Source organism: Uloborus diversus, chromosome 9 (genome assembly GCF_026930045.1).
Source record: "Uloborus diversus isolate 005 chromosome 9, Udiv.v.3.1, whole genome shotgun sequence".
NCBI lineage: Eukaryota > Metazoa > Arthropoda > Arachnida > Araneae > Uloboridae > Uloborus > Uloborus diversus.
Genome location: NC_072739.1, coordinates 116,085,057 through 116,112,662, shown reverse-complemented (window position 1 = coordinate 116,112,662; position 27,606 = coordinate 116,085,057). Strand labels below are relative to the sequence as shown.

At 30.3% G+C, this 27,606-nt stretch overlaps 1 protein-coding gene across 1 annotated transcript in view; it reads right to left on the bottom strand.

Annotated features, from left to right (window-relative positions):
* LOC129230454 (uncharacterized) overlaps positions 1-27,606 on the bottom strand; it is a 99,647-nt gene that overhangs the window by 52,939 nt on the left and 19,102 nt on the right. The window contains exons 2-4 of the mRNA XM_054864852.1: positions 27,262-27,336; positions 26,428-26,541; positions 3,571-3,658 (exon numbers count right to left, since the gene is read on the bottom strand). Coding sequence (XP_054720827.1) covers positions 3,571-3,658; positions 26,428-26,541; positions 27,262-27,336 — 277 coding nt within the window. The remainder of the gene's footprint in view (positions 1-3,570; positions 3,659-26,427; positions 26,542-27,261; positions 27,337-27,606) is intronic.

Genomic DNA, 27,606 nt, shown 5'->3' with positions numbered 1-27,606 from the left:
CGTTTACCAACCACTGCAACATACTTCTTTGATTAAAATTCCAGTGAAAACTACATTTAAATTTGTAGTTTGCGGTTTTTTTTAATACTTAAACATTTCCCTGGCGTTATTTTCACGGATTAGGAAAACACATTTCTGATTCGCTTAATGGTATTGATCTTGACAAAATATAATAAGAAAAAACAACGTCAAATAGCATAAATACTTCTTATTTTACTTTTTACAGAGGTATTTATTTTATTTGACGAAGTGATTTGTGATTTCTTTTATATGAATGATTTCATTAAATTTGAACTATGACATTAGAAAAAGACATATCATTATGCGGTACAGAAACTTTCCTTTATTTTAATAACACCTGCTTTGCACAAACATTTTTTAAATGAATATATGCCAAGGAAATAAATTAAAAAACATTTCTTTGATGCATCTACTTAAAAAAAGCATTCAAGAACCTGTAATTTAAACTTCAGAGTTCTTATTCTTTGAGTAAATTAAAACTTAAAATGCCATTTATGTGATAAGCAACATACCACCAATTTTAAATTTAACAATCAAAATATTAGTTGTTTAAAAAGTAATTCTTAAGTTTAAAGCAAACGTATACACACTACTTTCTGTTTTAAACATTATGTGGAAAATCGATGGTAAAATCATTCATTATTATTTTGCGAAAAGCATTCTGAATAGTTGATTAATGATGTCTAAGATTTTAAACCACACGACGCAAACAAATTTCAAAAGCAACTTTCCCATTAACGTAAATATCTGATGAAGCACTTTTTAAGAAATCAAATTACAGGAAGCTTCCGAAAAATATCCTAAATTCCACTGATACCTTTAATCCCTACTTCCCCGTTCCGGAAGATTTCCGTTTTCTCCAATCACGTATCAATTAATCGTCCCCTGAATTTAATCATTATCTGTATCCGTCATAAGGAAAGAGTTTTCGACTTTCCTCTTTCCTGGATATTTTACTTTTTTACGTCAATTCTCTTAATGGATGTGATATTTATTTCTTTTGAAAAAAAAAAAAAAAAAAAAAAGTAACTAACTTACTGAAAGTACTTAAAGTATGTTCAAATATATGTACCTGCCACAGTGAAAGAGTATGCGTTTGGATTAAAACTAAAAACGTTCCGTACACATTTGTTTGACTTTTTAATGGTCTTTAAGATGCTATTAGTGTGTGGGTAAGAGGTTGAATGTTTTTATAAATATCTTGAAATCAAGATAAACTGAAAAAAATATTGAATACATTGTGGAATTAATGTTGCAAGAAATTATATATGTATTTTTTTATGCAATCGAGATCAAGCCAGGTATTTCAAATTACTGTAATGCTATATTTCTGTTTACACAGTGATTAAGTGATGGGTTCAAATAAATTTCTCCGTTATTTTAAAAAGATTTTTAAATATTTTACAGTAATTCGCACTGTCTTATTATTTTTTTTAAAAACTTGGTAACATAAAATAATTATTTAAAAAAATCTAATACTGTTCTTTTAACAAAGGTGAGACAATGGTACCGTATTTAACCATTATCTTCTCCTGTGATGATTTCGGTAGGCACATTTGTTTAAACATTTTCTATTTTACTGAAAAAACTGAGCCAACTAATTGAAATAAAATAAACTCGGTACATTAATGAACTTTCGCAGAAAGACAGAGGGCTCTGTGTGGTCGCTCGGTTACTTTGTTATTTAACAACTAGAATAATATGTAACGGAGCATAGGGGAAGGTCGTTTAGTATCGTACAGCGGGTAGTATCGGACAAAGTCTGCTTCTTAATTCCGCCGCCAGGGGCAGCACGTACTAGGTCAACATAGTGTGCCGTATTGGAGAAGAAAGTCACAGACGCCATATTGGTTCAAATCAACCGTTCGTTCTGGTGTGCAAAGCTAGTTGTTTGTTTGTTGAGAGAATTGCAGTGCACGAACTTAACTTCTGGGGCATATATTTACACATAGAGTAAGTTATATTGTTTCATTGTTATACCTTTTGGACATATAGCATATTAATCTAAGTATTATGAACTATAAAAGTGTCTAGCTTAAGTAATAACCTAGTGGTGGTTAAACAACTGTAGCTTTACAGTCGGGTTGTATTGGGCAAAACAATTTCGGGTTGTATCGGACAAAGTTACTGGCACCAAAATAAAATACTGACGGTGTTTTTCTTTGTCCAACAGGTTGAAATGGAAAAATCACGACATAAAAGGGATGAGAAACAGATATGAAAGAAGCCATTGAAAACGTTGGACTTGTTAGAAAAAGTTTAAAAATTTAGCAGAGAGAAAAAATGATTGAGAGAAGAGAAGCGCCAAAAAAAAAAAAAAAAAAAAAAAGAGAAAGGGGAAAAAACCCATGCCAAAGAAACAAAAAATAGTTCAACCTAAAATGAAAAACAAAGAAAACACTAAAAGAAAGTTAAAGTATGTTGATGAGCTGCAGGAAAACGAAGAGCTGACTCACTGCATAACTTGCAATGAAACATTTGAAGAAGATTGGATCCAATGCCAAACGTGTAAGGGTTGGGCACATGAAAAATGTACTGAGCTACAACCGGACAGTCTTTACTACACATGTGATTTGTGTTCCAAAGTTTAAAATGAATTTGTTTCAGTTAGGCCTAAACCAACCATAGGCTATATTTTCCAACTTTTATTAAAAAAAATATTACGTATTTTCATTTTTAGACTTCTATACTATTCTAAGTAACCAACTACTTTGTTAGTTTCATTTTTTTGCACATTAAAATGTTATTTCTGAACTATTTGTTTTTATTTCAACATTTTAATGTTTTGTCCGATACAACCCTCCAAAATTTAAAATTGGCCAAAAATAGTGTTTGACAAAAATTTGTTTAAAAAACAAGATTTCATATTTTTTTAACCAAAGTTTACAATTTATGTTAGGTAACTTAGTACAGCAAAATTTAGTGTAAAAACTAATTCTTTACTAATAAAACAAAAAGTGTTATGATTAAAAAGGCTTAAGTGTCCGATGATATTCGACCTTCCCCTAATTAAACTTTCTGACTTTTTATCATATGACACTATATGAAAGTTTATTTAACTATTTAGTTATTCGCTTCATAAATGTATAAATATCGATCATTATACCTAAAAAGACGGCAGGGGTCAATATGGTCTTTAAGTCATTTGTAACAAAAATGGATAGATTATTCCTTTCATAGAATTGATGTGGCATGGAAAAATCCTATTCACTAGAGTTTCATCTGTAACTTCCTCTGGATGCAGCCGGCTGGAACTCCAAATGCTCTCAACAGTGCCGATTGCTAACCAATCGAACGGTACTTATTGCACATTCGAAAGAGAAACTAATTTTATCTTTCAGTGCATGAAAATAGAAAAAACTAACAATAATTATGTACTAAGTTTTTATTTAGAAGCCCAGTCGCTTCGCGCTCCCACGACTCTACCGGCCCGGGTTCTATTCCCGGGTCAGGCATGGTTGACTCAGCCGTTCATGCCTTCAGTGGGTCGAAAAATGAGTACCAAGCGTGCTTGGGAACCAAACACTGAGGGTTCCGCGTTTGGCTTACCACCTAACCGGAACATTTGCCTTGCACCCCAGAGCCTCTGGTCACGAAAACTCAGTTGGGCAAGGTAAGCCTTGGCCCTCTCGGGCGGCTGTATTAAGTCATAAAAGAAGATGTGTTAAGAAAATACAAACTTCCCTGAACTAAATTTTGATCAGTAAGGCTTTCATTATTCAAAAAGCATTTCAAATTTTGCCGAACAAGTAAAACATTTTAAAATGTTTGAAACATTTTCTGGAAAGTGTTTAAAAGGTTAAAGGAAAACTTCCAAAAATATTCGACCTTTTATTTGCTAAGATATTTCTTTAATTCCTGTAACGTGAATTATTTTACCCCCATCGAAGAAACGCTGCACATAAATCTAGAGAATATATGTTCTTTTAGCATATATAGCGGAGCAAATCTCTGCTAATTTCATTTTTATAAGGCTTAATGAATATAAAATTAGGCATTTCACAGAAAAAAAAGAATCAATTCATCTAAAGTAATCTTTCTTTAGAACATTTTTAAAATCTGGCAAATAATTGAGTCATAAGAGTTGTTATCTGTTAAATGAACTTGAAGTTTGATTGACCTTCTGCAAGATACTGACAATTTTCTATAGCATAGGAGTTTATCATTTTGAATTTTTTTACCTTGTTTGTAGGCATGAGTATTTCCGCTGAATATTTTAGAAGCTACATAACAAAGAAATAAAAAAAGAAAAATATAATGAGCTTAGCACTAGTACTTATTTTTAATCAACCGACAATATACGTTAATTATTTTTTACCTTGCTATTTGCAGAGGGGTATACAATGAAAAAACCAACATATAATCAATTTTCTTTTTGCAGCAGACAAAGGAAAAAGTTGATAAATTGCATTTCATTAACACCCATGAATGCTTTGAGTTCGTAATCCTTCATATCCTGTCTTGAGCAAAATTCATGTTTTAATTAGTTAGGGAAAAACCTGATTTATATTAATTCATCTATCATAACAAATTTAATTAATACTGTAAACAACACACACAAAATTAAAAAAAAGTCCACCGTCTAGTTTTCCAAATTCAACTAACTTTTGTTGACACGACTCCAATGGAAAATGTTAAAGGTTAAAAAATAATGCTACCCTGTTTACTACTTTCATGTAATTAATTACTATTCTTAATTATAAGAAAACACTTTTTTTCGGATTGAAAAGATTATTTCATTGTTATCATGTATTGTGTGCTATGATGCATAACAATAAGCAAAAAATACTTTAACTAAAAGAATGGATAATTATAATTAGGAAAGAAAAGAAGAAGCAATGCATGTTTTCTCAGATTAGGGTTTTTACTTGGAATGGCTTTCTGAAATATGTCCCGTAACAAAGTTTGTTCTGCAAATACGATATTTTATACTATTATACAGTCGAACTCACTTATAAAGATACCTGATTTAACGAGAACCCGAATTTAGCGAATAAATAAGTTATACTTGGTTGGTACAATGTTAAGTTTGTGGGAACAAAACTCGCTTTTAACGCGCAAATCCCGCTTAAAACGAATAATATTTCTGTGTCATTTCAATGTCAACCGAAAGTTAGTGATAAATTATAAATCCTGTGAACAAGCAATGACAGTACTTTTTTAATTGAGGAGTAAAGAAGCACTTAAAAATTATACATGTGTGTATATATATTCTTCGAAGACATTGACACACGAAAGATATATTCAGATAGTTCAAAGCAAATTAACCAACTTCTTTGGTACTGCATTAAAGAGAAAAAAAAAAAAAAAAGAACTATGATGAATTTTTATGTTTTTTTTCCACGAACTCGTCTTTTACGAGCGCTCTGTTATAACGAGCAAATATCATGGTCCCTTAGCGTTCGTTAAAAGCGAGTTTAACCGTAATACTAAATCGAAAACGTTGGGTTTATTCAGGCGGAGTTTAGAGAAAAAATAAAGCATATATTTTAACGAGAAAAATTATTACTGAAAAATGTCACCTCAAAAAAAAAAAAAAAAAAGAAAAAAAAAAGAAGCTCTAACGTTTATTCTTTAAAAAATGTGACTCCTCAAAAAATATTTAGCTTCTAATTTCAAAAATTTCTTTCAAAAATTTCAGATGTACTACATTTCGACGCATATATTGATTTTTTTGCCAAACGTTATTAAAAATGTATAACTTTGACTAATTACAACGGCGTTTATTCTCATGTTTTCAAAAACTCGCAAAAAAAAAAAAACAGCCATTACAAAAGCTCAGCACTATTTTAGCTTTGGATTTTCAACCAAAAAGGTCATTTCCGTATTTGCGTGACTAAACAAAGCGTTAAATGATGATCTTTTATGCTCTATTCAAACTAAAGACTTTTAAGTATGTTCGTGTCTAAAACCATAAATACATCTCCAGCCAACTAACAACTTCGGAATATTATTGATCTAATTATGTTCTTAAAGAACAGTAGGTATGTACTTTCGTATCAGCTGACCATTCTAAAATATGCAATTTGGAAACTGCGAAAAGGACGTAATGATCATTAAGTTATTTACAATATTTGATGAATGCATTATTTGTTATGCAAAGACTGAAAACAAGCACAAGTAAACGGCTGTAAAATCGTGTTTTTTTCCAGCTTTTGTCATATTGACAGAGGCAAATAACGTACAATGTCTGGAAAGTTTTATGAAAAAAAAAAACCTTCTTCTTTTAGCTATTAGAAAACAAGAATAATTCACGAAATTATTCCACATTACGTTGTTCGACGATAGAACATGGGTGAACTTGTGCAAATAAATAGAGATATGTACTTTGGTATTTATGTATACAAATACAAGCATTCGTCTGTATCCCCGAAATTTTACCATTAGCCAAATTAGTCATAACATAATGAGGCACAGCTACAGTTTCCCTAAATGCAACAGTTGCAGCGTCGCCATTTTGATAGTATTAGTTGCATTATATTTTACAAAGTGAGATATTTTCTACGACTCTTTGAATAAGAGCCCGTATAGTATTTTTTTTTTTTTTTTTGTAAAACATTTTAGCTAATAACTTTCAAAACAACAAACATATTATGCTTACAACTACATTCATTAGCTTTTTGTCATACTTAGTTTCTATTCTAGAAGTTCTAGCATACAAAATAAAACTGCGTGTTTTAGTTTTGTCTATTTGGTACCTTAAAACAGGGGTGCGCACGAGATGGGTTCATAACGCCATTGAAATTTTAAGGGGCGGGGGGTAATTTGAGAGGTTTTTAACCTCATTTTGACGAGCCCACGTTCGGGTAGTGCCCTGTAACATTTGAGAGGGTGCAGCTATGTAGGGGTGCCCATCCTCTTATGGGGATCTACACTCCTACTTAAAGGATATGTAAAGTTTCTTTTGAAATATTGTCTGTAAACACGTAACAATTATTTAAATACTTACTAAACGAGAATATGAATATTCAAACCTATTTTCGTGCAGATTTATTTAAATAATTTATTCTAAATCAAACAAATACGTTCTTGTTAAACTTGTTAAACAAGATCAAAATTTTTTTAACATAAAGCAAAGTAACATTCTGTACAATTAATCAGAAAAAAAGCGCAATATATATATATGTATGTATATATATATATATATATATATATATATATATATATATATATATATATATATATATATATATATATATATATATATATATATATACATTGTTTTTTTTTTTACTCTTTCCGGGAGATTTTAGATTTTTTTTTCTTTTTTGCAGTCAAATATCTTAAAAGCTTTGAGGTATTGCAAGTTAAATTAGCGTAGATCAAAGTTATATTTTACGTAATGTTAGGGTACAGTATGGCCACCAATGTTATGGAAATATTAACTTCCGGTTTACTGGTGAAAACGGACGCATCTATTAGTTTTCAAAGATGCCAGCTTTTGCAGTTACTTGTTTGCCTCTAAGTGAAGTAGAGTCACATTGGAATGAGCGAAACACGTAACGACAACCCCCTGCGCCCTCCTTTTGCAACTACAGTACACTTTTACTTTTACTCTCTTTTATTCAAAACATTTCCACTACATCAAAAAAAAAAAAAAAAACTAAAATAGAATTCGTCATGTTACAAGAAAAAGTTTAATTTACCACAAACACATTTCAAGTACAATTTTCAAAATAAAGTTAATTTTTTCAAATGTTTCCTCAAAAACTACAACTATCATGCATCAAACAACACACGATTTACTTTCAAACAAATCGCTAAATTTAAAACGTAATTAGCATAATAACCCATGTACAGTTGCATTCTTTTACACTAAATGTTCTTTTACTTAATTCTGTGCTGATTAAATAAAAGTTAAAATATATCACCGCAGTTAAACAAGCAATTCACTCTTTCGAGCTGAAAGAAACTGCATAAGCTTATTTTAGTGGAGAAAAAACCCACTTTATGATTTTAAGAACTTATCGTCATTCACTTTAATGCAACTTCTTTAGTTTTAAGTGTTAAATATAAACTTTTCATCCTAAACGATCAATTTACTTCACACGCTTGCCTGCTTCCAAAAAGTGTCTTAGAATTATGTTTCGTGTTCCAGAGTAAGAAAAAGTTCCTGAAATAAGAAATGGAAATTGCTGCTCATATACAATGTAGTTATTACAACTTTTCTTCAGTTTGCTCATAACAATTACTTTAATGGTTTTCTCATTTAATTCCTTTCCAAGAATGAACCATAAGCGGATAGAATTATTCTTGAGGAAAATATATTTCGTTTACTTAGCAGTTAAAACTGTCTTTGCACTTTTTGTTTCCTTTGGTAATATTCATAAGTTTTCTGGCAGTACTGGAGTTTTTTTATAACTCACATTGTTAAAATTTAAAAGTTTTTTTAAGATGCTACAAAATGCTTCCATTTTTTTCATAGTTATTATAGTATTTTATTATTGATGTGAAGTGTTATGAAATCCTATATTTTTTAAGTGTTATTTTGTAACAGTTATACAATTTAATAAATATTTTTTCACCTTGCAGTTGCCTATTTGACAGTTTTCTGCGTTTTCGTATTTATTTAAACTGTTTATTTATTTATTTGAATAATTAAAACTCAAACAATATTTATCTCAATATCCATTTTTTTAGCTGGCTTTGCGTATTTGCACTAAAAGCTAGATTTTACGTTAAAAATACTTTAAGATCAAGTTGATTTTCTTAGTTAATGAAAATTATCCTGTCTGATTTTTGTTGTAAATGCCACAGTGACAAATAATCTAAAATATATACACACACACACACAAACGCACTCACAGTGAATTAGCTATCTATAAGGTTTGTGAAAATATGCGACAGTTTTGTCAATTGAAAGCTTTTTTTTTTTTAACTTTTTACTTTACTTTTCGCTTCGTCGGTTTCATCCTGTAGCCGACTGAAATATTTTCCTTATTAGATAAATCTTTATTTCCTAGATGTTCTTTTTTACATCAGATGATTTTAATTATACGCAATTAGTTAACGTTGATGAATATTTTTAATCAACTCCGGTTAACTTTGCACCTTTTTAAATTTTTTAATAATTTCGATTTAAAGAAAAATTGAAGACCTATTGCCGCACTCAGTTGGCAAAGTTATTAAATAAGTTTTTACTCTTTATTTCATAAAAAAAGTTCGCAAAACTCTGCATTGCAAATTACGAAATACAATAAAATTAAGTTAGTTTGGAAACTTAGAAATGCCGATTTGAAGTTTTTAAAATCCTACTAATATTTTAAATTAAGCAATATTATACTCATTTATAACATAACTCTTAAACCCACTTAAAAAATATCTCGCTGTTTGTTTTCAAAGTTTTTTATGTTTAAACTTACTTAAAACAGTTTCAGTAAAAGAAACATTATACTCGTTTATTACATAACTTAAGCTTACTTTTAAAAAAACTATACCGCACCATCATAACGCTCGCTTGCCAAGCGATAAATGTTCTTCGGTTAATAAATGCACGTACTGTCGGGAAATACTTGGACCAACTAAAAATTTTAGCTTTTAATGTGTCGCATGTTTATGTTTCTCTCCCCATTTACCAATATAATTCTGGAAAATGGGGAATTTTTCAGCAAAGAGATTTATTTTCTTTCCGTTTTGTATTTTTATTCTACATAAAAAACAATGTTTTTTTTCAAATATTGATGTTCTTCTACTACTCTGCTTACATGTAATATGTCTTTAATATAATGCTTTAATTAAAGCCTGTAATGCTGCAGAACAAAAATGGGAAATAGAAAATGTTTACTAATCATACATTTTAGATTTTAAGTTGCTTCCCGTAGCTTAAAGTTATCCTTAATTTTATGCTTTTTTGAGCCAAGTTAATACTTTATTATGAATGGTTTTATTAATTAATATTTCTTAATTTTAAATAACTATACAATGGCTCAGGAGATTTTCTTTTGTTTCATGCCAATCGATTCAACGTTTATATAAAAGAAGGAGTGAGGGAGTTAAGAGGTAAATAAATTGTAGTTTAAAACTAGACAAAAATGCAAATGAAATCGAATCATGAAAGAAAAAAAAAACTCTCTTTCAGCGCGAAAAAATCTAGGTTTTTTTTTCAAAACAATAACAATAATTCAATTGTCCAAATTTATATAACTTTTCTAGTTTGCGAACAGTTAGGCATTAGCGTAAAATAAAAGTTAAAGCTAAAATATGCATTAAATGCACAAAAAAAAAAAAAGAAAGAAAGAAAAACCCACACATACATGCACACAAGCAGACACACCCTATTATTTGAAAAAAAAATCAAACTAATAATAAAGCAGTAAAGTTTTTTAAACAAGTTAAAGTTAACGAAATAAGAAAAAAAAATCTACTAAATGAGGAAAAATGAAGACACTCCCGTTTCGAAGATATTTATTAAATAAGTTAATGATTTACGATAATAAATGTTCCAACGATAAATTTTAAACAAAGCAGTTTTAATAAAATCACGAAATATAACTTCTCGCATGTAACTAAAATATACGGAACTTAGATTTAATATGCGACTAATGAGAAATTCCGGAATGGATAATAATATTTTAAAAGTTGGTCGCTTATTTTAAATTCGGTATTAAATCAAATTTCCACCTCAGAATCATCAACATAAATTCTAACATCCACGCGAACGTTACTTTAGAAGCGTCTCAGTATATTTCAGTTGATGTAGTGCAATTGATTTAATGCCATTATACTACATCATGAACTTGTAGCTAAATCTAGGAAGTGAACGATTTGCTACATCTTCTATAAAATAAATTTCATTTTATGCATATAAATTTCAACCCTATTCGTTGAATATTTCGAAAAATGGTGACATCAATAGCGCTAATTTTAGGACATATTATCATTCCCAATTTTCAAAATTTCAATTGTTAAAATTTAGGAAAAAAAAAAGGTTTTACAACTTAATATTGATTTGAATTGAATTATTATTGCATTTCTGAAAATGATATCAACTCCTCAGGTGATGTTACATTAAGAAGTCTGAGGATTATTGCATTTATTTCAGTTTAACTGCTGTAAAAAAATAAGACAGGAGTAGTTTCGCGTGAGGAGAATATTGTGATTTGATAAAATAATTGCAAAACAATGAGATAACATTTGCTTCCAGTTCGGTTATTAACTATTTCAGACTAATGAGTCACTAACGAGGATAAAATTTCAGTCTCTGGATGTCATAATCGGGTTGTGGGTCCTGGTTAAGACAAAACTACTATATATACGGCCTATATTGCAATGTAGGTCGTAACTTGCTGCTTATATTGCAATATTATTTTTTAGAAACAAGTGAAACAATAATAAAGATGCATCATTCGTCCATTTCTTAAGAGACTTTTAAAAATTCAAATGAACAAAGTTTAAAAAATAATGTGTAAAATGATGAAGACAATTTATAGCTTATGTAATAAGATTCATGTATTTTTTTAAAATCTATTATATGCAACATTATATTTTAATAATAAAGTCCCTTTAAATTAAGATTTTTTTTTCTCCTGCCAACCATTTTTGATTGTACAGCTTCGAGACACACTGTCCCATCCATCTCTTAAAAAACAGCTCTAAAACTTCTCATTACTGGAAGCATGCTATGTTTTAGGCTAACTAGAACTTTTAATTTTTAAAAGTTGTAGAGGAATGTGGAGCAAAGTGAAATAGTTTAGATAACTTACTATTTTCAAAATTGTTGTTCTGAAAATTGCGGTAAATACAGAAAGAACAATATCTTTACAATAAAACTTACATTGAAACACTACTTTTTATTTTTTGCAGTAAGTTTATATGCAGTAGACCCTCGTTTTACGCGGATTTATTTTACGCTGTTTCTATTATAAGCGGTTTAAGATTTGACACCTTTATTTTATTCTACGCGGATGAGTTTCAGTTTCACTTGGATGCGGCAATGCAAACAGCTTGAGCTACTGGGGACATTTTATGCGATGGGTTCCAGAGCTCTTCCCAGAAGTAAAGTTATTAAACTCACGCAGTTCAGAACTCACTGTAAGAAAAGCTTTTAGGAGTGACATAGGAGGACAAAACATGCGAGGATACCGACACCGGTGACACTCAACAAAAAACGTTCACATTAAACATTTGATCCATTCCTATACAATAGAAATGAACACTTTTGATTTGTTAAGGAAGATTCTATCATAGAAATGAAACAAGTGATACTGCATGCGATAATGCGCTGCAAAGAATTAAAGAGAAAAGTTCTTAGTGACTGCCAAAAGACTATCATAGCCAGTTCATTTTTATAAACAAAACACGAAATCTTTTTATGTTTTCTTTATGCATATTGTGCGTAGAAATCGGTATAAAACACATTAAACTTATTCTACAATTAATCATCACTAGAATGAAGTATTTTTTTTTTAATCTATGGAACCTAATCTTATTTTAACACTAATATTAAGTGTTAATTTACGCGGTTTAGATTTACGTGACATTTCCGTGGGACGGAACCCCCGCGTAAAACGAGGGTCTACTGTACTTCCAAAAAAAGGTTGACATTTTTTACTTCTTTTTTTCATGGGGGCAAAGTAAAAAATAAAATATTTTTCTATTGAAATATTTTCTATTCGATTATTAAAGACATTTTTAATCAAACATATGAGTAAATAATAGAATAAATGAATACATGAAAATGAGATAAAACAATGAAAGATAATATAAAATAGTTAATAAATGAGAAATGATAAAAGAGTGAATAAATAAGAAAATGAGTAAGTAAATGAATAATAAAGGGATTTATTAAATAAAGGATTATGAATGAAAAATATATTAAATGAATACGTAAATGATTTACGACAAACTTGAATAAGTGAAAAAGTTGAACTTTTTTATTTTGCCCCATCCACTTTGCCTCGCACGCACTTAACTAACTGTACAATAAATCATTTAAAGTACAAATAAGCATAAAATTAAACAAAAACATAATGCACTGAATATTAGTAGATCTTAATTGATAATTAAATTGTAAATAACAAAAATTAATCTTTTGATAACAGCAAAAACAAATTTTGACTTAGAACAAACTATTACAACATGAGTATCAATTTCTGAAAATTGCTTGCATTATCATATTCTTTGATTTTTGGAGGCATTTTTTTCTTGACTGGTTGCTACATAGTTAAAATATTACTAGATAGGTGGCGCTAAAAGCAGAGTAAATATTTCACTATTTCACTTTGCCCCGCTATTTCACATTGCCCCACATTCCTCTACTACTAGATGTTATATTATTTTCATGAATCAATTTTGCAGAACTGCGCAGCTTAAAACAGTTTTTTAAAAAAGTAAATAATTTTTCAACGTTTTCTTATGATTAAAATCCAATATTTACAATCAAGACAAGATTTTAGACGCTAAAAAAATCTAAAAAATACAACCAAGAATGCTATATTTAATAGGATCCAAACGCAATTAGTTTAGCAAGAAAATTCATTATGTAGGGCAGACAAGATTCAAATCCTTTACCCCCTTCAATATGACGCATTTCAACTTAAATCAGTATATCTACTAATGCAAGTAACAGCATAGTGCACATTGGATTTAGAGCACATTGAAAACTATGTAATGTTGATCAAGTGGACCACAATGCTTTATAATCTGCTCTTATAGAAAGCCTATTATACGAGAAGGATTTCGTGAGTTGGCATTTACCTGAAGACTGTTTCAAACTGAAGCAGTATTACTGAATTGGATGATTGAGAGGCCAATACTACTATTAAATGATTCAGAAGCATATAAACTAAATGTAATGCTTAAATGTTGTTCTGAAAGAACACATTTTTATCTTTAACCTGATTTTTCTAGAGAAATGGAAGAAAATAAGGGAAAAAACACAGAATTAGGGCGTATAAACTTGTTAATAGTTATATCTTACTCCTGATTCTCAAGAAATTTCTTTACGAATTTCATAATTATTCAAGATTTTTATGATAAATCATCATAATTAATTTCAAGTGAAAACGGACTTAACTGTGTTAAATATGTATATAAAACCAAACCAGGAATAATCATAATGAATTAATACCTTTGTGCTTAAAAATTAAATAAATAAACTACCAACGTTTTAATGCACAAAAATTTCAAATAAGTCATGAATAATCATATATATAATAATAAATTAGAAAACTGAAAATCACAAAGAATTTTCTTGTTTAAAATAAATAACAAGAAACTAGATTAAACACGGATTACTATATAGTTAAAATAGTACCAGATATGTCGAGCTAAAAGCAGAGTGAATACTTCACTATTTCACTTGACCCCATAATCCCCTAATATAGCAACAATTATCAATCAGTGGTCTATAACCTTGAACGGTCCTCAGAGTAGGTTTGCTCGTTTATGTTAAAAATATTTTCTCTTAAAAAATAAAAGCTGAAAATTAAAAAAAAAACTTTCCTATCGACTGTTTTTTACGTGAATTTTGAGATTATTTTGTTCAATGCTTTAGATCATTTACCTCAGCGTTTTTTTATTTATATTTTATTTTTTTAATGGAAGATAGCAGAGCAGGAAGTGAAAAAAGCTTCCAAACCAAACTTAATTAGTAGCCGAGAAATGGTTTGAAAAATCCAAACATAAGACTATGTAAAACCAAAAATGAAAAATGTGAAACATTGGATCATTACTATACATAAAGTTTGTGAAGTTGATTTAAGGGCAGTGGCAAAATTGTAACTCCATTTGTTTTATTGGGATATCAAACGTATAGTAAGAATTTAAGAAAATGCGTACTGATGATCAAAAAATGATGTACTTTTTCAAAGTACTGTTTTGCGAAAGAACAAAATTACGACTTTACTTTTTTTCTACATCAGAAATTTGTTGTTTAAGCATCGCAGATGATATAAAAACGTTATAGTAAATTTAACTGCTGTTGTAGGTCGGTAAGACTGATGATTAATTCATAAAAAAATATGGTACTAAAAGTTTTCCAACAAAAACAGTTAGAAAAACTTCTTTACAAAGTTGAAAGAAGCATAACGTTGTAAGGTTTAAACTTTTCGTTTTCAGTGATGAATAAATAACAGTGAATGGCTTTAAACAAAAACTTTCACCAAACTTTGTCACAAAGATGTAGTTTTCACATAACTTCTCACAAAGACACCGCATTTTTAACACCACCTAAGATAAGAAAATCCACATAAACCTCTCCGAATTCGTTTCTCATCTGACTTTCCTAATCTAGTTCATCACTCTGACACTGAATGAGCAAGCACATGCCAAAACGAAGAGTTTGAATAATATATATGTGCCAATGTCTACCACACCCTTACGGTTCAAAAGAAACGACACCTTTCCGAAAGATTAATGAATCCTCCGAACGCAAAATTCTTGGAGACGAAAGCAACTTTTCTCACTCGTTAATCTTCAAGGATTTCCAAACTCGGTTATTATATTATTCAACGCTACGTTTAAGAGGTACAGGGAGGAGAAAACCTTCCCGAAATGAGGAAAAGGGGAAACGGTATCGGCCATATATTCATTAGAACGGCACAATGGAACAATTACATGATGGGATCTAGGTCGGACAAATTAAGGGTTGGTTAATTTCTTGATATCACGAGCGATATTATGTGGCCAATCTAATAATGTCAGTGGGAGGGTTTAATTTTAAAAAGGTTAGAGTGATGATTGGAAGGCAGATTGATTATTTAATTCAAGAAAACAGTTCACTTTTCTGGGTAATGAGATAATTGTATTTAATGAGGAGGGCGAGTATTACATGTGAAAAAAATATGCGAAGGAAATTCGCAAATATTAAGCGCATGTAATAATGCAAACACAAGTAACTATTTTTTTCAACTAATAATGCACTTAATCACTATTTCGAATAGTTACTTTATCTTTGGAAATATATCTTGTACAAAATGTGTCAAAAGTTTGAAAGATTTTCAAAACATTGGAATAAAGGAAGAATTAAAAACTTGTTTGTTCTATTAGAATAAGGAAGTGTTTGTGGGGACAGTATTTGTAGGTTTCAAGTTTTGAATGTGATGAAACTTGAGCTCTGCTGAGACATATGCTATCTCAACTGAAGTAAAAAATAATTTTAAAAATCAAAGGGTTTGAGCTTTTATATCCCTTTTTTGTGCATGATTTTCTTTTCTCGAAGGTTTGACTAAATATTAGAAGAACACAAATATATAAATGAAAATTGATAAAATAAGGTTCGCGCGTATTCAACGCAAACATAAGTTTAAGTATAGTGCCCAACTAAAACCATATGCATGGTAATAGCATATCTCGGGGGGGAAAACTTCAAACCCAGTTCTTGAGACTCATCACATATACATAGTGATTACAAAACCGGTATACCGAATACCGGTATTTGGAGCTATTTTGCAATTTCATAATACCGGTAATTGATGGGTTAGAATACCGATATTTTCGGTATTAGCTAAAATAATAAAATGTTTTTGATTAAAGAGTTTACAATTTTATTAATTTGATATTTACTAAAATAAATTTCCAAAATCAATCTATATAAGAAAAAAAATGGCTTAAAAGGTACGAATTTTAGAATATTACGGAATAAAAGTAGTGGAAAGTTACAAAAGTAGCTGAATGATTTACAAACAAAATGATATTTTCATCACCCTTTGGTGTGATGAATCGAATTTTCGTGTGTTTTTGTAAACCACGTTTTAATTTTCTCCATTTCTTTGACTTGCCTTCTAGTGAAAACTAATTTTAGGTGTAATTACGAATGTGTTTGTGTTATGAACAACATATTCCAACCATCAATTGCAGCCATTCTTTATTATATTCTTTAAAAATATTTGTCTCAACTCTACTGAATTTTGAGAAAAACTTTTTCTTGTTAGTATAACAAACAGTAATTTATTATCACCAGGTATTAGCGTGCTCTTCTGTCTTGATATTCAGCGATAGAGAGCGAGATACTAGTTGTAATACCTTGAACATTTGCAAATAATTAAGGGACAATCAGCTGGAACATGATTTTAAGAAATTTAAATAGTTGAAAGGAATTTCGAAAAGAAAATAAAAGTGAAAAAAAAGAAAAGAAAAGAAAAAAGAGGAACTAACAAGATCAAATTAATCGAAAATTTCAAACCGAAGGGTTAATAAAAAGCAAACACAAACTTATTCTGACTTAAAAAATTCCTTGTGCAATTTCGCATTAAAAGACAGTTCAGGTGCCTCCATCTGGTGGAAACTGGACGTCCAAATTATCCCTGCCATTTTCATCCGCGCCTTAATGGTGTCACATGAAAGACTGAATGCCGTATCGGGGAATCGCACTAGATCTGCTAAAGGATAAATAGCCTAAAAACGCACAGTCGCCATTAGACGAAAAAACCTATTCTGACCAAAAGGAAATTGTTGATGATGATTTAAATACTGGAAAAGAATTTTCGCTCACAGAACAGTTACTATAAATATGTATATAATAATAACTGTTCGATTAGAAATAATAATTTTAACAAAAAGTATCGTCAATCCAAAAGAAACACCTACAGTCACAAAAATGATTTTTTTTAAAAACTCATCCAGTTAAAGAGCAAATTATGTGAGGATGAAGAACTTCTAAGCAACTACAGGAGGTGTATCACGCATCATTAAAAGTACCATCGGCCGGCGTGAATTCAGAAAGAATATTTTTAACTGCATGTTTTTTTTTTTTTTTCACAAAAATGAGTTAAAGACGTTGTGACAATTAAATAGATGCATTGTGCTTCTTGCTATTATTGACTTTTATTATGATATTTGTTTCTTCATTTTATTTTTTTTTTCACAATATGTAAATAATGCGCTTTCTGCACAAAATAATAAAATAGGGCAGCGAAGCATTATGTGTTTGAATGTTTTTTAGAAAATTTCTTATACCGGTATTAATACCGGTACACCGATATCACGTTAAAAAAATACAGAATACCGGTATTGCATTCACCACATATACAAGTGTGGAAATGAATGTTTTCTGAATAAGATACTTTCATTCATAAAAACTTGCTACGTAAAGTTCTTTTAGTGCGAGAACAAAACAAAAACAATAAGTAGTTTTTCTTTCATACATTTTTCAAAACAATTATTATAAAAGTGGAATTAATGACGCATTGACATATCCATTGCTAGGATTATTGATCAAAGAACTGAGCATAAACTGGACTTCAGAAACACTATTAGGACATTTACTCTTTCAAAAGATAAATAATTTTTCCTTTTTGAGACAATTTTCCGCTACCAAACATGAACCACATGGGTTGCTCTGAAATGTTTCCACCGTATTTAATGAAGCGCCATCATTATAGTTGAAAGACATAAGGAGACAGTAGGTTCTTGTACTAATGGATCGTACTTACAATTCATCAAGTACTTTATCTGCACATTATATTTGGCTCCCTCCCATTTTCTTAAAAGTGAATAATGGAGGTCAAAATAAGGATAAATAGCGTAAAGTAAATAGGAAAAAACACTATTTCTTAGTACTATGACATATGGTTTCTCGTTTAATTTTTGAATAGTTTTAATGCATGATAGAAAACTCTTTGGTAAGTGCAAGAATTTGAAACAAATGCACACTACATATATTATAGTTCAGCAAGTTCTTTTTCAATCAAACGTTGGATGTTTTTGTTCTAGATAAAGGTTTTGACGTATATTGCCATGAACCTAAGTTCATGCCCAAATAAAAGAAAAGTTATGCTCTTATTACTTGTCGATTTTTTACTTATCATAATAAATAAATATTACGTATATGCACGGTAAATGTGCTATAACCGTAAAAAAGTGTACTTGATATAAATATCGTTTTGTGAGATGCTATTTTTTCAGTTCAGTTATTATTATTATTTTTTATTTTTTATTTTTTTATGTTACTAGAGCTAAGAGGAAAAAATCTTAATCTTTAACAAGTTTTTTTTTTTTTTTTTTTTTTTTTTTTTTTTAATATTAAAAACAACATGCATATAGAAAAGAAGGAAGTCACATAGTTGTTTGTAAACCTTGAATAAAGGTACTACATAACAAAAAGATCAATTGACGCCAATCACACTCAAAAATGTAACAGAAGAACCAAGTCATTTATTAAAATATCGCAAAAAATGAAATATTTAGCAATATTCCATTATTTAATTTTGCGGGATCCTCAGAAAGTAAGTTCCGTTTTGAAAAAAAAAAAATACAAAGAAACAAGAGCAAATACAGACACAACAAACAAATTTATTGCACAAAATTCCACCACCCTACTTTTCGGCACAACTCTTGTGATTTAAACAGGCATTTGCCATAACGTGGTGCAAGTCTTTGCGTACCCTCTGGTATGCCGTCTGTGTAGTGCACCATGAGGTAACTTTTTCTTTTAGCTCGTCATTGCTGTTGTACCGCTGAATGACAAAGAAAGACACCAGATGCCGAAGAGGAATGAATGAATTAAATAAAAGTCACTAAGAACAAGGTCGGGACTGAACGGATGATGGTGAAAAACATCCCATCTAAGCGTTTCTTACAAGGCTTCGTAATAGTCATTTGGCTAGGACGTATTTGGTCATCCTTCGTACAGCTCTGATTTTGTTCTCAGCGACTCTCATTTGTTTCGGTATCGCAAGTTTTTTTTTTTTTTTTTGGTGATCAGCGGCACAACAGCAATGAGGAACTAAAAAAATGTTCCGTCATGGTACACAAAGACTTGTACACGCTCTGGCAAATGCCTGAAAAATCATGAATTTATTGAACATAGAGTAAGGGTGGTAGATTTTTGAGCAATAAATTTCTTTGCTGTATACCCCCCCCCCGTACTGGTTCCTTTTTCATTTCAAAACAGAACTTTCTTTTAGAACATTCCACTTATGTATATTTTAGATTAATTGCACTTCTTTTTGTAACATTAAGCAATGTTTAGTTGGATCTACCCCATTAAACACCCTTTATTATTAAAATTTGTGACAAATAACGTTGTAATTTTGAAGTGGATAGTCTTGCAAAATCATAGAAACTCATATTCATAGCGTTCTATAGTTTTTTTTTATAATTTTAAGCTGTAATTAGTCTCTCTTTCACTGCATACTTTGATAGAACCCTATGAACACTTTTGAAGAGTAGAGTAATAAAATTTATTTTCAAAAAATACACATGTATAAGACTATTCAAGACGTTGAGACGTGATTTTTCAAAACACATGCGACATATACAAGCGTTGCTCTTTGAAATACAAATTTGTAAAATAAACAAATGAAAAAAAAAACAGACGTTCAGTTCATTAAACATTGCTTATTAAAATCGAAAACTGAAACATTTTAAAAGAAAAATCCAATTATTTGGGAGTTTTCTAGAAAGGGGAAATAGGAAAATGAAGTCTTAATAAGCAAAAGGATAGAGGTTTTTGCTCTCATTATATGTTTGGTTTCCTTTTTATGCTTAAAAATTCTTAGAAAATTTCCCACTGAAGCATTAAATTAATTAGAGCATTGCAAAAGAACTTATTGTTTTTTCTGCTACTCCCGTTTTAATGAGTTTGCTTCTTTGGAAAATCCGTATTGGACTAATTAATCAGAAAGAGGGCAGAAGTTAAAAAGAAAAAAAAATGGTAATGTATGTTTTAAATTTATTCTGGTGTATCTTCTTAATTTCTAGTAATTAATGATTAACATCATGGTAAGGCAGCCGGGTCACATATTACAAATTATTTGAAAATAAAAAGATATAAATTTCTGGAAACTGTGGATTAATTCCCCAAATAAGTTAAATTTAACCTTTTCACCTATTTTATAACTAGGAAGAAAAAAAATCATGACTTTAAGATTACGCCGTAACTATGTAAGAAGTCGAATATGTGATTTCCGTTTATTCTCCTTAATTCTTTCTTTTTTTAAAAATTAAAATAATTAATTCTAAGGTATTTTTCAATATTTTTTTCTAAATTTCATAGTCTATTTCAGCATGAGACATTTATTCACAGACGTCTTTCACAAATTACTATACTGTAATGTCACGTTTTCCGCACAATCACTTTTGGGGTACAAAATATTCCGTGTTTTCACTAAAATCCTAATAAAGTGCTTAAGAAAGCAAGATGTGTTCTACTAAATGATTTTTTCAATTACGGTAAGTAATTTGAGAACCGGTTTTTTCCCCTAAAGAGTCAACGCTAAATCCATCATGCTAGTTTTTAATGGTTCTTAACGAAATAGCGCACAGTTTCCCTGCACTTGTTAGGTTTGCATTTCGTTTCAAAACGTGTGCAATAATCAAACCATAATTATCACACATGTATGTGTTATTTTTTGGCAAAAAAGATTTTTCATTTCATTTTTTAAATTTTTTGTAAACGAAACACAGAACTTTCCGGTGAGAGACAAAGTGCCTTCAGAATGGCTAACTATTTCTTTATTTTTGAAACTAACACTAATAAAGTATTTAGTAGGAAAGCAAATTATAATTTACAAAAAAAAAGACAATAGATTCAGAGGATTTATTCCCAGAATTTAAAATTCTATAGTCTGATGTCCAAAAGTGTCTTCTTTAAGTGACAGGTAAACTTTATTTAGTTAATAGCTATTTAAAAAGGCGTAAGAAACTCATTTCTTGCTTTTGAAATTACACGAGTCAAGTACTTTTACAAGGTAGACCCTTCAGACTTTATTAATTTGCATATGTGTAAATATTTGAAGTAATCATTTAGCCCAAATTATTTCATACGTGATGGCAGAATCACCTTGATGATTTTTTTAAGTTCTTGAAAGCAACATTAAAAGATTTTCCGAAGATAGTTCAAGCAAAGGAATATCATGCATCTCCATTATAAATGCTGATGTTTAATGCTTTTGTGTTACCTTAAATGGAAAATACTTCAATAAATTTAAGCTCACGCAAAGGTTCCTTTGATTAAAACATTGTGAAAGGAAATTGCCTTTTTTATGCACACTTTTGTCTTTCGCTTTTTTACTTTTATTAATTTTGAATTTTTGGTGGAAAATATTTAATCTTGATAGGTAAGCGTATTTTAATCGTGCACGTTTAAAACAAGATTAAATGATAGTACTGACATAACAAAAGCCTTTTAAGATTTCTTTATTTTTGTTTTATTCTATAAACTAAATACTATAACAGCTTCTTGTTTTACGCATCTAACTGGCTGCAATTTACAAATATAGAGAAACCTAGAGCCGTTGTAAATACAGACCGTCGCACTTAAGTTTAGCCATTTTGGATCAGAGTTTTCATTGTAGTGGAGCTAGGGTTACCAGTAAAAAGTTTCGAGTTTTGCCAAAGTGGCCAAAAATATTATTTTAATTAATAAAATACCTGGGACGCTAATAATTGCTCGCAGTGAAAAATCACCAAACGCAATAACTTTCCAGAATGGACAACCACTCAAACACGCGCTCCGATCAAAAATAGCTGATCTTAAGCTGATGCGTCGACTCTTATATATAGGGGCCTTAGAGAAAGCATGACAAACCTGGTTATGACAAACTTGAATAAATGCAAACCTCGCAATTAATTGTTTATTTTCGAGACCATGTCGCAAATCACTTACTTAACACAGCTAATTGTTTAATTTATTGTTACTTTGAACAAACCATGTTTTGACACTTTTCCGTCAAAGTAGTTAAAAGTAAAAGCTATTAAACTACTTTGCAAGATAAGTTGCGTTTTTCGGTTAAAAACCAGTTTAAAAAATAATACATATCATAAATCCCTTTCTAGTATACAGTGCATGTCTTTTGAATGCGCGAATGCAGTAGAACTTCAGTTTACTCAAGTGAATGGAACCGGAACTCCTTCGGTACAACTAAAATTCTAGATATAAGAGGTTTTCGAACAGGGCTGTCAGGGGGCAGCAGAAATTAAATCTCTGCTTTTAAATATGTTACATGTTGTAATATGTTTACTCATCATTTATTAATTAGTTTCAGCTATAACTAAAGTCAGTTGCAAATTCTAAGTGTGCTTGTACTGCATACATATCGCCTTCTACATTTACTCAGCTTATACTTTTTGTAACATGTCCCTGTTTAAACCTGGAATACCTCTATTTTTGCAACCGATAGTACTAGATACAAAATAAAACTTTTTATACGGACACTACGCCCCCTAATTTCTATTTAGTGAAATCATATCAATTAAAAAAAACTCCGACGCAAAGCATTTGACATTTGTAGGACAAATATTCACCGAGATATGAAGCGCAGCGTTTTGTGACTTACACTTTACAAGTACAATAACACATTTTGGGCTAAATTTAGCGGTTAACAAGGCTGTAAAATTGTGTGTGTGTGTGTATTTTTTTTTTAATTTTACGGTTTTGTATTGGGGTTTTTTACGTATCCGAGCATAACATTTACGTTTATTTTTCAATAAAAATTAAAAATATAACATTATGTGTCTTGACATCGACAACCTCTCGGTTTTCAAAAAAAGCGATAAGTTCTAATCTCATCTTATGCACAGTCCCTTAAAATTTTAAACTGCAATATCTCCTTGAACTTTGGTCGCAATTGTTCCAAAAATTGTATGATAGAATTATTTTTTAATGGAGATTATTTCCCTAAATATAATTTATTGGACTAAAGGTATGTATAAAATGTTAGATCTCGTTCTTTTTAAGTAAACTATTTTTTTCGTTTCAAACTATCATTATCTTAACTGTATTTTATTTTGACCATTTTTGCAGTTAAAAGTATGCATCTAGGATTAATGGTTGAGAAAATAGAGTTCTTGCAGAGAAACGCTGTGTAAATGTATTGAAAGCTAATACTAAACGCTTCATATAGTTGTGAGGGGGCTTGAGTTCAACTTTCGAAATGGGGCACATATCATAAAAGGTATAGAACCGCTGCTTAAAAAATGATATGTGACACAAAGAAATATCTAATTCTTTCACTTTAGCAAAAGGGACTGTGGTTAGTTATTATGATGCGAAACACATCGAGAATAAACTTAAGTGAAAAACAGAGAAGCAAAATAGGAGAGAGACTATACTTCTTCCTAAATGCTCAAGATCATTACAAGAGAAAATTCCCGTGTAGAAAAATAAATCAAATAAATTATGGGTCAGATAATTACTTGACATCACGAAACGTATTCTGCTAAGAAATGAAATAATTTTTAGCGACACGTTTTATTTCTAAAGGTAAAAGTGAGGGATGGATAATTTTCACGAGTTGATTGATAACTCTTTCTTAGAACGTTTCCCTGATTTATGACTTTCATTATTTTACCTTTCTCTGAATAATTTGTACTTTGTTAAATCAGATAGATGTCATTCTTCTTCAAAATATCTTATATCAGGTTGACATGATTTGATCTTTTATAATTTGTAGGTAACTCTAAACGGTCCAAGATGAAATATAGATTTAATTGGTTATTTATTAAAGCTTTATTTTTTCAAAATCAAATTTAATGATCGAGACGAAAAATACGAACTTTCTTCGGATGAAACATAAATAATCGAATCGAAGTAATACCGATTCATAAAATATATTGCTTAGTTTTGAATTAACTATTTTGGTAATACGTTTCACGCATTGTAAAAACAAAACTTTGACTTCGTTTTCCGGCCTTGAATGGTCTAACTCGAAACAAAAAGTTGAGCCAAGTGACGCATTTTCTTTAACGAGGCTTAAGTAAATAATAAAAAAATAGTGTAACAGTTTCTGTCAACATGAAAAGAGCAATTTTATGTTTCAAAATCAAGTTTTCGATTTTTACCTCTACGGATTTCATTTAAATTCCAAAAATTCAGCTATTGTTATTAATAGGCGTAAACATTTCGTTACTCGAACTTTCTGGAACAACCCCCCCCCTATGGGTTTTTTCCCGCATTAGGAGGCAAAATCCCTTTATGTGAATTGCTAAGCATCAAGAGATTTTTGTGTCAAATTTAGCCAAGATTTGACGTAAACTGTGACTTTTGATAAGCAAAATCTCACACGTAGGAGTCACCCCGGAGGGGGATAGGCAAAAAATTCCTATCGTATTTTTTTTTTTTTCATTAGAAGGTCTCTGCCAAATTTGGCAAATATGCAACGTGCGCATTGGATTTTTATAAAGAGTATACATACACACAAACACACATCGACAAGCACACATCCATTTCTTTGCACAGTCGAGTCCGCTTATTGAAGTATCGGTTAAAAGAATATTCCGCTTAATGTAATATTTTTTCAGTGCCTCAAATTGTTGTAATTTGTAGTTTTTACCTTAGATAATGGAACATCCAGGTTATTACAATATTTTTTCGTGGCAAACTGTCTATTCTATTTAGCTGGCTGGACTGAATATAGATAAAAGTTGAAATCATTGTTATAACCAGGCGTATTTTAATACATCTTCTAGCGCATTTCACTCATTGAAAATAAGAAATACAACTTAAAAATTTAGTTTAAAGCATTTCAGTCTTTCTATCAAAAAATGTAACGTGGAAAAGGAAGAGTAACAAAAGAAAATTAGAAAATGTAACCTTTAAATTATTTTTCTTAAACACAGAATGTCTATCGTTCTACATTTAAAAAAAAAGTGTCCACATCGCTTCTTCACCATCTTCTCTTAACATCATTAAAAAAATGTTTATGTCCCAACGTTTGAGATTTCAGATATTTTGAGAAACATTTTACATATATCAAAACCTTTTTTTTTTTCATATTATACGCAGATAATACACAGATTTTTTGACGTACACAAAATATCTAGTAATGTCCTGTATAAAACCTGTAAAAGTATCAACAAAACATAAGCAGTCAAGAACTTTATGCAGTAAAAAACCATGCATTAACTTTGCAATGTTAAATTTAAATTTTTGTAATAGCGTTAATATAGGAATAAAAACACTGAACTGTGAGGACACGTTCTTGAATATGTGCCAGCTTGGCATGTTATCAATATTTTCGTGTTATTTGCACTCAATTTGACCCAAAAACGCGTAGTCCATTTAAGTGACAGAAGTTACAAATTTGTTTTACATTTTTATTTTCAAACTTCAATCTTTAGTGAGTAAACGACTATAATTTATAAGTTTGAAGACACTTTCTTATATTTTTCGAGTGTTCATTTTTAGAATAAGGGCAGCTTGTGGTCCCAACGTAAAGAATTGTCTCAAATCTTTAATTATAAAGAAGTGTAAGGATATTATATTGGGTGGTTTCTCCCCAAATTTATTTATTTTATTTAAGTGCTACTAAAGTGATTTGTTTGTTTGACAAATATTTCAATACTTGATACAAACTTTATCAGCTTACGAAAAGCAGTGCCCCGTAGTTTTGGCAACTTTAAAGCACAAATAAATTATTACACGAGGCATTTATTAAGAGTGTTTTTTTTCTACAAAAATATGAGGTGAGTTCGGGGAAGTACGTCGGCGGGGTAAGTGCGTCCCCTGAGAAATTTGGGAATGCTGACCTGAAGAGACTTCTGCCATGCATTGGATATGTTGGGAGAATCTCTAGTGATAATACCTATAAATAGAGATTGGCACTGGCACTCATAAAATACAATCAGTGATAAGTTAAATGCCTATAAGTTAAATAAGAAAAATGAGGTGTGAATTAGATCAGTTCAACGCAACAGTTAGGTAACTTGGCGTTCCAAAATGAAATTTTGTAGACTATTTAAAAGCTGAGAGAGGTTGGATATCTTCGTTGGGTAGATTTACTGCGATTTTTCAATTGGTAGAAAGAATACAGAGAGCTTAGATGGAAACACTGATTATGAGACAGATATGAGTTTAAAAGCAATCAACGATAATGCATTACTGGCTGAAGAAATCAGAAAATATAAAGAAATTAAATATTCAGAAAATCAAGAAATGAGATGTCGACCGTTTCTTATGTAAAATAAAAATATGAATAAGAGAGATCAAGTCAATCCTAAAAATCATAATTATATACAAAAACTGTTCACATAGGTTTCCAACGGAAAATATTTTTTAAAAATTCATTAATACAATGTAACATTCATGCTCAATTCAAATTTAAATATAAATGCGGGATGAAAATGGCAAGGGTAGCACTTACCCCGTCACGGGGGCAAGTGCGATCCTTAGAAGAAGTACCTTAAAAGATATCTTAAAGCTTCTGCTTGTGGTTTAATTGCCATAATATATGTTTGAAAACCTTAAGCAAGGACCTGGAAATGAACCCTTAAAATTTGGTAAGTGTACAAGATTTTTTAACAGAGCACCATCTTTCAGAAACTGATCTTTGAAAATTAAGGTACGCACTTACCCGTACTCACCTTAATAAATTCTCTTAATCGACTTTTATAAATCTGTACTTTAGAGCCAGACCAACGCAAATCACATAATCGCAACTTTACAAAAGAGCGAAAAGTTTTGTCAGGTGCATACAAAGGATGGGACGTGCGCTCTATTAGCAATGTTAAATATTTACAAAATGTTTTTTTTTAATTCTTAGAATTATGATCACATTCAACATACAATAGCATTCTAAATGTAGAATTCTACAATATGATTTTACTTACAATGCACTAATAAACTGAAAACTACAATTTTCGATCTTACACTGTAAAAAAAAAAAATCTGAAACGATTCTGTGATTATTTCCGTGGAACCTGGCATTA